A 12,096-nucleotide genomic window follows, 5' to 3' on the forward strand; every position below is an offset into this window, starting at 1 on the left:
CAATCTCAGCTTTGGGTCAGCCTGCTCACTTTTGGATGGCCTCCCATGATATGCCGTGCAAGAATATAATAATTTAAATACATCACCTCATAACAAATGAAGGGGATCTGAGACATAAATATAATAAAATACAGCATGTATTAAGACAATACAATGATGGAGGGCAATGACAGTCTAAAACATAAATATAAGTAAACACAAAGGAGTACAGTACACCTACTAAGATACTTCATCTCCCATGGCACTGTACTTGAGGAATCGAGTCCAAATGGCAGAGGATTAATTGGGCCACCCATTATTTCTGAGACATACAATTGTACCAAGGGCATTGTTGCAGAGCCACTGAGAGGCTTGAGTGTAGCACTGCATCAACTCACAAGGTCACCGCCTACTTTTCAACATAACATTACGTGACCTATTGAACATCAAAACCTCCGATAAGCGGCACCTACAAGTCTAACTGGTACTGCAGTTGTGTTTAAAATTAATCTCCCCAGAAAGTTTTCGATGCATCAGTTTTCGAAATCAGATGTTGCAACCCAGTCATCAATTTTTATATGAAATTGATAGAGAGACATCATATAAGCACAGCACATATAAATATAATATATAATAATGGAGAGTGAAGGGTCTGAGACAGAAATACAATATACAAACACATCACATATATTGTTACAGTAATGAAGAATCTGAGACACAAATATACACACAGAGTACATATAATATCATACTAGTGGAGAGTGAAGGGTCTGAGACATAAATATAATATACAAACACATCACATATACTATAATATACATAGCATTACATAGAATTATATAGAATTTATAGCACAGAAATAGGCCATTCATCTCAGCAGTTTACCCCAGTGTTTATGCTCCACATGAGCTTCCTTCCACTCTACTTCATCTAACCCCATCAACATATCCTTCTATTCCTTTCTCCCTCATGTGCTTATCTAGCTTCCCCTTAACTACCTCTATGCTAGTCACCTCAACCACTCCATGTGGTAGCGAGTTCCACATTCTCACTACTCTCTGGGTAAAGAAGTTTCTCCTGAATTCCCTATTGGATTTATTAATGATTATCTTATATCTATGGCCCCTAGTTCTGGTCTCTCCCACATGTGTCTTCTTCTCGATGTCTAAATTACTGAATGTAAGTGACGGAGAGTGAAGGGTCGGAGACATAAATGTAACATACAACACAACATACCAATATATAATTTAAAGAAAGCCCGAAATAAATATATAGTTATAAAAAGTTGAAGGGAGCTGAATGCGGGAAAGAGTGAAGCTGAAACAAATACACAATTACAAACACTGCAGGAGATATAAAACTAATAAATAAATATATAAATATATGTGTGTGTGTAAAAATAAAGCACTAAGTATAACCAAGTAAAACAATTGAAAGGCTGAGTGTGGTTGCGCAATGGGGCTGACATATGACTATATGTGGAAACATTAAACTAGAGGAATCGGGTTCGAATTCAGAACTACAATCCATTTGAGACCATCATAAGTCAAACTATATAAATAAATACAGCACAGCATAAATTATAAATAAATATAAAATATACGTATAGGAATGAATATAAATAGAGCAGGAATAAAATGTGCAAGTGATAGAAAATGAAGGGCTCAGCGCAGATATACAATGACACAGATATATATAAATAAAACATGTCGATCACATATAACTTATTAACTATACTACGTCTGTGCACCCTGGTCCAACCATCCCCACTTCACCTGGAGACCATGTTTAGCCTTCATTACCCACGTGCAGCACCACAGAAAATCGATTAGTTGATTTAAAAAAAGGATATAGCAGCAAATAATATGTAGTAAATCCAAAACAGAACCCCGTCCTGCCAGCCTAACATTGTCAGAGAGCTGACTCATGTCACACGTCCAGCAAAGTTACAAAGTTGGAGTGAAAGCAGCTCCGAGGAAATCCTGGCCCTAGTAATTGCTGGTCTTTGCACATTATGGGTCTACAGTTAAGACTGTGTTGTAAGCTCTGTGGGGACTGTCTCGGCTTTTTTTTGTTTGAAGCTGATCAGCATTAGCTGATTTCCTAGGTTGGTCTGCACATAAAGAGGACAGAGCGTGTAATGACCTGAATGAGCCCTTGTGAATATTGGCGGGGGATAGGATACATGGTATAGTTCTGTTCATAGCAAGCCTGGTTAGGACTGGGCTGCAATAGCTCAGACTGTGTTTTTATTAGATGAAGACATAAAATATGAAGCTGTCAGAAGTGTCAGGCCTTTCATCCTCTCTGTCTGGATTCGATTCTAATCCAGGGTTCAAAGGTGAAAGGCCTTGCCTGCTTCAACCAGTTCTCAATTTAAGTACCTTGAGGGCTTGCTGTCATCCTTGGAAGTGGTTTCTGGTCGGCTTGGTAATGGCACCCGGTCTCGGGCCTTGGCAGCTGCTTCGTCTGCTAACAATTGTGGGTGGGGTTTCGGGGCTACTCTGAGGTGCAAAGGAGAAAGAACAGATGTTATTTCACAGAAGGAGAATGTCTTAGAATCAGAGAGCTCTTTGAGACCTATCCTTACTGATTTGAGTTGAGATGTATCCAGTATTTGGGATGAAAGTCCCCTCACTCAAATGGAGAACTCGACTGCCCAGCAGCTTTTAATCCTCATTGCCTCTGCTTCCACTTAGACGAGGACCAGAATTCTCCCCAACTCCTTTTGTGACTGCAGCCATACAGAAAATGGGGGAGTACAGTGCAGGTCTGGATGGAATTGCAGCCCACTGCTGGAATATAAGGGACACAGAGACTCAGATTGCGCAAAGTGGTGTGAGAGTGTGAGCAATGGGTGTGAGTGATTGGTGAGAGAGTGAGTGAGTGATGGGTGTGTGAATGATGAGTGTAAGAGGTGGTGCGAGGGAGTAAATGATGAGTGAGCAAGTAATAAGTGTGAGTGAGTTGTGAGTATTGAGCGAACACGTGATGGGTTTGACAAATTGAGTGAGAATTATTTCATTATTTGGTGAACTTTACAGATTGAGTAAATATTTTGTGACCTGTATAACTGAAAGAAACTACAAGCACCTACGGATGGATTTGTGAAAGCAATTTTGTCACATGGAGAAGTAAAAGTGGTAACAAGTTAACTTTACAATAAAACTGTACACAAGTATGGTGTGAAACCGTGGTTCAAAGAATACTGTAAATGCAGTCATTAATATCAAAAGTAACTGATGACAATACAGTCTGAAACAATGCATTAAAATGGAGGGTTGGGTTATGGGTAAACCTGGCAAGAAAATAAAGGGTTGGTTTAACGAGAGAGCCAGCAAGTAAATGGAGGGTTGGGTTAATGATCGATGCAGTGAGGTCCCCAACCAGCTTCAGGAAAATACTGCGCCCAACATGGGAAGTAACCCACCAGGAGACTTGTGAATTTCTCACAGTTCCACAAATTACCCACCACATGAGAACTGTTGAGAGTCCTTCATGGTTTTATTGTGGATGCAGCAAAAGTGAGATAGTGGATGGTAGATATGAGTTTTAATGGATGGCCCTAATGCACAGAGCAGATATACAATTTGGTATCAACATCATGTCCACAAGGACCAGGAGGTCCTATGAAAGAAGCCAAAACCTCTGATCCATAAATTCAGGATGTGAATTACCAACTACAGGCCAACGTACAAAGCACAGGAACACAAAGCATTGATGGTTAATTCCCCTAACATTGCACCCATGCTATAGTTCAAAACTGTGAAAGAATGCAGTTAGTAAAGTCAGGTTGGGTGTAGCTGACAAGATAAGCTGACAATAGAGGGGAACAGAGAAACCACAGTGTTCACCAATCGTGCTGATGGTTTTCAAGGTCTTTGTTCTCTAACTGGAGAGCACAGATTGCTCGATAGTACATAGCCTGTGATTCACCTCTGCACAAAGCTACTATTTGCCCAAGCAGGAAACAGAGGTGTGTGGAATTGAATGTCAAAAAAATAAAGTGATGAGCCGACTAAATGAGTCACCCACTCCTGGTTGCTCACAAGATGAGTGAACAGATTTCTAGTCCTCTGACCCAGTCTCTGCAGTTACTACAACAACAATCCTGAGGGACTGGGCACTGGGAAGGGGAGAATTGTGGCTCCATTACACCCTTGGCGAAGGGGAGGGGCACAGCTGGGTGTACAAGGCAAAATGCACAAGGTTAAAAGAGAGAGAGGGAGGAATAGTAGAGAGAAAGAGAAAGGATAAAGAGCGAAAGAGCAAAGAAAAGAGAGAGGTATGGATGTAGAGGATGTGTTGTCTTTGTTGACTTATATCACTGTTATCAGTTACTATTCTCCCTTCTCCCGTCATGCATGAGGTTGGAGTGCCCAGTGGCGGAGACCACCTCAACAGTGTAAAGATAAAGGTGTTACTTCTTTCTTCCGACAGATAACTTCTGTGTTAAAGTTGAAAGAAGGAGAAAATGTTTGATGTGGTCAGAGAAGTTCTCACCCATAATCTGAAAGTACCCTTCATGGTTTTCTTCAAAGGGAACCGAGAAACCTCTGCACAAAACCTATTTCAGCACAGGAATTAAACAAAACCTTCCGTATCGACATAGAGTGCAGGATAAGGGTGGATATATAATGCTGAATTTATGGCACTCTTGGAGTTAACATAAAGTGGTTTAAACCAATCAAGGTATTTCTTCCACACAGTCCCCTTTGGAATGCATTGAACTCAGGACGAAATATTAGCAAAACTATCTGTCAACCTTTGTTATGGCTGTTTATAAACAACAATGACACAATCATATTGAAACATCATGGGCATGATGTCATTACAAGATGATGTCATCACTCTTCCAGCTCTTTCTGGTGTGTTACAACACACAGTGGCTGTTTGATCATTAGGTTTCACCCAGTGGTATATTGTGAGCACGTGGTACTGAAACTGCAAGGATCTGGGAGTGCATGTGATCGATCTTTGAAGGTGGCAGAATATATTGAGAGAATGGTTAGTAAAGCACATGAGATCTTGGGCTTCATAAATAGAGGCATGGAGTATAAAAGCAGGGAAGCTGAACCTTTATAAAGCTCTGGTTAGGCCCCAACTAGAGTACTGCATCCAGTTCTGGTCACCACACATTTGGAAATATGTGAGGGTCCTTGAAAGGGTGCAGAGGAGATTTACCAAAACGGTTCCAGGGATGGGAATTTTAGTTACAAGGTTAGGTTGGAAAAGCTGGGTTTGTTCTCCCTGGAGCAAGGGAGATTGAAGGGAGATTTGATAGAAGTGTAAAAGATTATGATAAGTTTAGCTAAGCTAGACAAGGAAAAATTGTTCCATTATCTAATTGTACAAAGACGAGGAGACACAGATTGAAGGTTTTGGGGGAGAGATGCAGGGGGAATGTGAGGAAGGACTATTTTTATGCAGTGAGTGGTAACGACCTGGAACTTGCTGCCCATGAGGGTGCTGGAAGCAGAGACAAACAATGACTTCAAAATGGCTCCTTGAAGGTAATAAACTTGCAAGGCTACGGATTGAGCAGGGGAGTGGGACTGACTGGATTGCTCTGCAGAGAGCCTGCATGGACTTGATGGGCCAAATGGCCTCCTTCTATGATGTATATGACTCTACCTTCATGGCAAGAAAACCAACTCCAGCCACAATCCCAGCATCAAACCTGAATCCAATCTCATACCCAGCATAACCCCAAAACCAGCTCAAACCAACCCCAATCCCAGCTCAAATTCAACCCCAGTCCCAGCTCAAATATAACCCAATCCCAGCACAACATGGTTTTGTGAAAGGGATATCATGTTTAACCAATTTATTGGAGTACTTTGAGGGAGTTACATGTGCTGTGGATAAAGGGGAACCGGTGGCTGTATTGTACTTAGATTTCCAGAAGACATTTGATAAGGTGCCACATCAAAGGTTATTACAGAAAATAAAAGTTCATGGTGAGGGGGATAACATATTGGCATGGATAGAAGATTGGCTGGCTAACAGGAAACAGAGAGTAGGCATAAATGGGTCATTTTCTGGTTGGCAAGATGTAATGAGTGGTGTATCACAGGGATATGTGCTGGGGCCTCAACTTTTTACAATTTATATAAATGACTTAGATGAACGGACCGAAGGTATGGTTGCTAAATTTGCTGATGACACAAGGATAGGTAGGAATGTAACTTGTGAAGAGGACATAAGGAGGCTGGAAAGGGATATAGATAGGTTAATTGAGTGGGGCAAAGACCTGGCAAATGGAGTATAATGTGGGAAAGTGTGAAATTGGTCACTTTGGCAGGAAGAATAAAAAAAAAGCATATTATCTAAATGGTGAGAGATTGCAGAGCTCTGAGATGCAGAGGGATCTGGGTGTCCTCGTGCATGAATCGCAAAAGGTTAGTATGCAGGTACAGCACGTACTTAGGAAAGCTAATAGAATGTTATCATTTAGCACGAGGGGAATTGAATACAAAAATAGGGAGGTTATGCCTCAGCTATACAGGGCATTGGTGAGACCATATCTGCAGTACTGTGTGCCATATTGGTCTCCTTATTTAAGGAAGGATGTAAATGCGTTGGAGGCATTACAGAGAAGGTTTCCCAGACTAATACCTGGAATGGGTGGGTAGTCTTACAAGGAAAGATTGAACAGGCTAAGCTTGTATCCGCTGGAATTTAAAAGAGTAAGAGGCAATTTGATTGAAACATACAAGTTCCTGAGGGGTCTTGACAGGATGTTTCCCCTTGTGAGAGAATCCAGAACTAGGGGTCACTGTTTAAAAATAACGGATCGCCCATTTAAGACAGAGCTGAGGAGAATTTTTTTCTCTCAGAGGGTCGTGAGTCTTTGGAATTCTCTTCCTCAAAAGGCGGTGGAAGCAGAGTCTTGGAATATTTTTAAGGTCGAGGTAGATAGATTCTTGATAAGCAAGGGGGTGGAAGGTTAGCGGGATGTTGGTGGAAATGTGGAGTAATTAATTCAGCCACGAAGGGCCGAGTGGCCTACTCCCGCTCCTAATTCGTATGTTCGACTGTAACCCCAATCCCAGCACAAGCCCAATCCCAGCACCAGTCTCAGCTCAAATCCAATCCAATCCTATTGCCAAACAAGAGCTTAAACTCAATCCCAATGACATCACCAAATTCAAACTTAACTCCAACGCCAATCCTAATCCCAACCTCAGCCATAACCTCAACCTCAACCCCAATCCTAATCCTAACCTCAAAACAGCAGCAATGGATCTTACCTTCCTGGCCGTTGTCCAGTTTTGGGAAGCTCTGGGTGAGTGTTTGTTTTGGTTTGTTTAACTGAAATCATTTCATCTTTTTCCATCTGTATAAAATCTGCAATTGAGAAACAAATTCAATGAAATACCCACTGAACAATGTACCCTCTAATTTTTTGGAGTCCACAGCTGATTCCTTCACATGTGCGGGCCCTTTAACTTTTTTTGCATGGCCGTGCATGTACGACGACTTATAAGGGCTAACACAGCCTTCATGGGAACTTTCAGGTTGCTGTGCAACTGCGCACCTTAGAGGAAGCATTGCCATGGAGACAAAGAAATTCTATTACAGAAGGTTAATTTTAAACCTATTAAAGAATATCAAACACAATTAAAGCCACAATATTCTCAACATCACATTGGCTTGGATTTTGCAGTTGAAATGACTATGAAACTGTCAGCGTTTGCCATCATTACAACTGTGAAACTGACAGCAATTTCTGGCATCTGCACATATGCAGTTGAATGCAGAAATGCAGAAGTCACTGTCAGTGATTGCTTGTTCCTCCACAGGGTGTGCTGTTGATGTTCTCGCAGATGGAAGTCTTTTGAGATCACTTAAATTGACGTGGAGTTCCACTTTTATGCAATTATTCTCGCTGTAAAAATCTTTGAAAAAGTTACACCTTGTTAAATGAGGTGTAACTGGATTTTTAAACAGCGTACTAAGTTCATTATTACTGCTGAACAACCTCTCTGGCCCTGAAAAACTAATTTTATATTTGTGGAATGTCAAATTTCTCCATTATGATAAACATTCCATAGGTTTTTAATATAATTTTTTGTATAAGTTTGTTAATGATATTTCAGCTTCTACCTTAATCTCGTGTATGTCCCAACCCTTATTCCGCTCTCTGCAAAATGATTACAAAGTAAAATCAGTGTATTTTACTTCTTGGTTTTCTGTCTGTGAGAATTTTTCAATGTGATTGGCTGCTCAGCCTTCTTGATGACATCACTGTTTCTGGATGTTGGAGAGCCCCTATAGCTGACACCAGAATCAAATTATGCCAGAAAAGGTGAAATCTCTGTGGGCAGCTTTCTTCAAAGACAGTGGCGAGACTTGTCACTTCATCACTGATCACAATATCTGAGCCATTATATATTAAAACCCTACCATGGTTGTGGCTCATTGGGTAAAGGCACTGCCTATGCAGTACTGAGCCATACAGATTATAATGTCCCCAACTTCAATCCTTGCATTGTGTAGCATTAGCAGAGCTCAGCCATGACAACAACAACTTTCATTTATACAGTGCTTTTAAAACAGTAAAACATCCCAAGGTGCTTCACAGGAGCGATTATCAGAGAAAAATTGATACCAAACGAAAGATAGAGATATTTGGACAAGTGACCAAAAGCTTGGTCAAAGATGTAGATTTTTGAGGAGCGTCTTTAAATGAGGAGATGGTGAGCTGGAGAACCAAGGAGGTTTAGGGTGGTAATTTCAGAGCTTAGGGCCAAGACGACAGAAAGCACAGCCACAATAGTGGGGCAAAGGAAGCGGCTTATGCACCACAGGCCAGAGTTCTTGAAGACTTTCAAGTGTCCAGGAGTTACTGCTCAGGGCTGAATTTTTGGGCCCTGCTGAGGTCAGGAACAGAGGCGGATGGGGCCCTAAAATTAGGAGGCCAGCCGGTGTTCCAGCCTCCTCACCTCGTTCCCGATGTTGGCCAAAAGGGGGTTTGGGACCCAGAAGGCCGCCTACCTCCACAGGGCATGCAGGCAATTAGCCTCATTAACAGCCTTTTTAAACAGGGATAGATCAACCGCCTGGAGGTGGGAACCCAGCAGTAGGCCAGGGTGCCAGTGCTCCAGGCAGGCCTACAGGCTGCCTGGGTGGGGGTGCAGTCAAAGGCCACTCTGTAGAGGGGCTCCACGCCCCCATGGTGGTGGCAGGGCAGCTTTTTGTATTTTTTAATTAAAGTTTTTAAAAAGTTGGTGAGAGGGTGCCTTCTGGTGGAAACGCTCTCCCAGTTACTGACCTTGTACTGCAGCTGGGGGACTCCTCTGAAGCTCGAATGCCTCTGATTGGCCCTCCAGCTTTGAGAGCCCACCCCCCACACTTAATTGGACAGTGATGCTGGCAGCTTCTGTGCTGCCTTCCTAAATATATACAAATGCAACACATATGATATACACAGAATTGTATAGTGCTGACAGCACAGAAACAGGACATTCAGCCCAACAGGCCCAAGCCAGTGTTTATGCTCCACACAAGACTCCTCCCACCCTACCTCATCTAACTCAATTAACATTCTATTTTCTTTCTCCTCATGTGTTTATCTAGCTTCCGTTTAAATGCATCAATGCTACTCACCTCTATTGCTTATGTTGGTAGTTACACATTCTCACTACGCTTTTCTCCTGGATTCCTTGTGGGATTTATTAGTGGCTATCTTATATTTACTGCCCCAGATTTTGGAATCCCTACACGTGGAAACATTTTCTCTACATCTACCCTTCAAACCTTTCACAATTCGAAAGACGTGTCAGGTGATTCATTAGCTTCCTGGTTTTTAGAGAACAGATTCCCAGCTTGTTCAGCCTTTCCTGATGGATATAACCTCTCTGGTATTATCCTTGTAAATATTTGTTGCACATTTGCCAGTGCCTCTATATCCTTTTGGTAATATGCAGATTAGAACAGTGCTCTAAATGAGGCTGAGTAAGAGAGTTGATGTCATGATTGTGTATCATCGCAACTCCTCCTGCCCATATATGGTAGATGTACTGTACTGTCTGCTGCCAATTCCACCGTGAAATCCCAGAGACAGCAAAGGCGGTTGGAACGGTTCCTGGGGATAGGTGTGACTTTAATGTAGAATCAGAGAATGGTTACAGCACAGAAGCAGGCCATTTGGCCCATCTTGTCTCTGCTGGCTCTCTATAGGAGCAATTCACCTAGTGCTACTCTCCCACCTACTCCCTGTAGCCCTGCATATTCTTCCTTTTCAGATAATAATCCAATTCCCTCTGGAATGTCTCTACTGAATCTGCCTCCACCACACACACAGGCAGTGCATTCCAGATCCTAACCACTCACTGCGTGAAAAAGTTTTTCCTTATGTCGCCATTGCTTCTTTTGTCAATTATCTTAAATCTGTGCCCTCTGGTTCTCAATCCTTCCACCAATCGGAACAATTTCTCCCTATCTACTCTGACCAGATCCATCATGATTTTAAATACCTCTACCAAATCTCCTCTCAACCTTCTCTTCTTCATGGAAAACAGTCCTAACTTCTCCAATCTATCTACGCAACTGAAGTTCCTCATCCATGAAACCATTCTTGTGAACCTTTTCTGCACTCTCTCTAACGCCTTAACATCGTTCCTAAAGTGTGGTGCCCAGAACTGGATGCAATAGGCCAAACCAGTGTTTTGTACATTTAATATAACTTCCTTGCTCTTGTACTCTATGCCCCCATTGATAAAGCCGAGGATGCTATATGCTTGATTAACTGCTCTCTCAACTTGTCCTGCCACTTCAATGATTTATGCACATTTACACCCAGGTCCTTTGCTCCTGAGTCCCCTTTAGAATTGTACCCTTTATTTTATACAGTCTCTCTGCTTTCTTTCTACCAAAATGAATCACTTCACACTCCTCTGCATTAATTTTTATCTGCCATTGGCCTGCCTATTCCACCAACCTATGTCCTTTTGAAGTTTTACACTGTCCTCCTCACAGTTCACAATACTTCCACGTTTTGTATCATCCACAAATTTTGAAATTGTGCCCTGTACACTAAGATTTAGGTCATTAATATATATGAGGAAGAGTAGGGGTCCTAACCTCGACGCCTGGGGAACTCCACTATAAATCTTCCTCCAGTCTGAAAAACAACCATTAATCACTGCTCTCCTGTCACTCAGCCAATTTCGTATCCATGTTGCTACCGTCTCTTTTATTCCATGAGCTATAACTTTGCTCACAAGCCTGTTATGTGGCACTTTATCAAATGCCTTTTGGAAGTCAATGTACACCATCTTCTTCTTTGGCCTCCTTGTCTCGAGAGACAATGGGTAAGCGCCTGGAGGTGGTCAGTGGTGTGTGGAGCAGCGCCTGGAGTGGCTATAAAGGCCAATTCTAGAGTGACAGACTCTTCCACTGGTGCTGCAGAAAAATTTGTTTGTCGGGGCTGTTACGCAGTTGGCTCTCCCCTTTCGCCTCTGTCTTTTTTCCTACCAACTGCTAAGTCTCTTCGACTCGCCACACTTTAGCCCCGCCTTTATGGCTGCCCGCCAGTTCTGGCGAACGCTGGCAACTGACTCCCACGACTTGTGATCAATGTCACAGGACTTCATGTCGCGTTTGCAGACGTCTTTAAAGCGGAGACATGGACGGCCGGTGGGTCTGATACCAGTGGCGAGCTCGCTGTACAATGTGTCCTTGGGGATCCTGCCATCTTCCATATGGTTCACATGGCCAAGCCATCTCAAGTGCCGCTGACTCAGTAGTGTGTATAAGCTGGGCATGTTGGCCGCCTCGAGGACTTCTGTGTTGGAGATACGGTCCTGCCACCTGATGCCAAGTATTCTCCGGAGGCAGCGAAGATGGAATGAATTGATACGTCGCTCTTGGCTGACATACGTTGTCCAGGCCTCTCTGCCATAGAGCAAGGTACTGAGGACACAGGCTTGATACACTCGGACTTTTGTGTTCCGTGTCAGTGCGCCATTTTCCCACACTCTCTTGGCCAGTCTGGACATAGCGGTGAAAGCCTTTCTCATGCGCTTGTTGATTTCTGCATCTAGAGACAGGTTACTGGTGATAGTTGAGCCTAGGTTGGTGAACTCTTGAACCACTTCCAGAGCGTGGCCG

The 12,096-nt window shown here is 42.7% G+C and overlaps 1 protein-coding gene across 3 annotated transcripts in view; it reads right to left on the minus strand.

Moving 5' to 3' along the window:
• The window catches only part of inpp5d (inositol polyphosphate-5-phosphatase D), a 241,649-nt gene that overhangs the window by 21,694 nt on the left and 207,859 nt on the right, over positions 1–12,096 (minus strand). For all 3 annotated transcript variants that reach the window (XM_068041954.1, XM_068041953.1, XM_068041951.1), the window contains 2 exons: positions 7,233–7,329; positions 2,364–2,483 (listed from right to left, as the gene is read on the minus strand). In XM_068041954.1, coding sequence (XP_067898055.1) covers positions 2,364–2,483; positions 7,233–7,329 — 217 coding nt within the window. The remainder of the gene's footprint in view (positions 1–2,363; positions 2,484–7,232; positions 7,330–12,096) is intronic.

The sequence above is a fragment of the Heterodontus francisci genome, chromosome 11, assembly GCF_036365525.1.
Source record: "Heterodontus francisci isolate sHetFra1 chromosome 11, sHetFra1.hap1, whole genome shotgun sequence".
In the NCBI taxonomy this organism is placed as follows: domain Eukaryota; kingdom Metazoa; phylum Chordata; class Chondrichthyes; order Heterodontiformes; family Heterodontidae; genus Heterodontus; species Heterodontus francisci.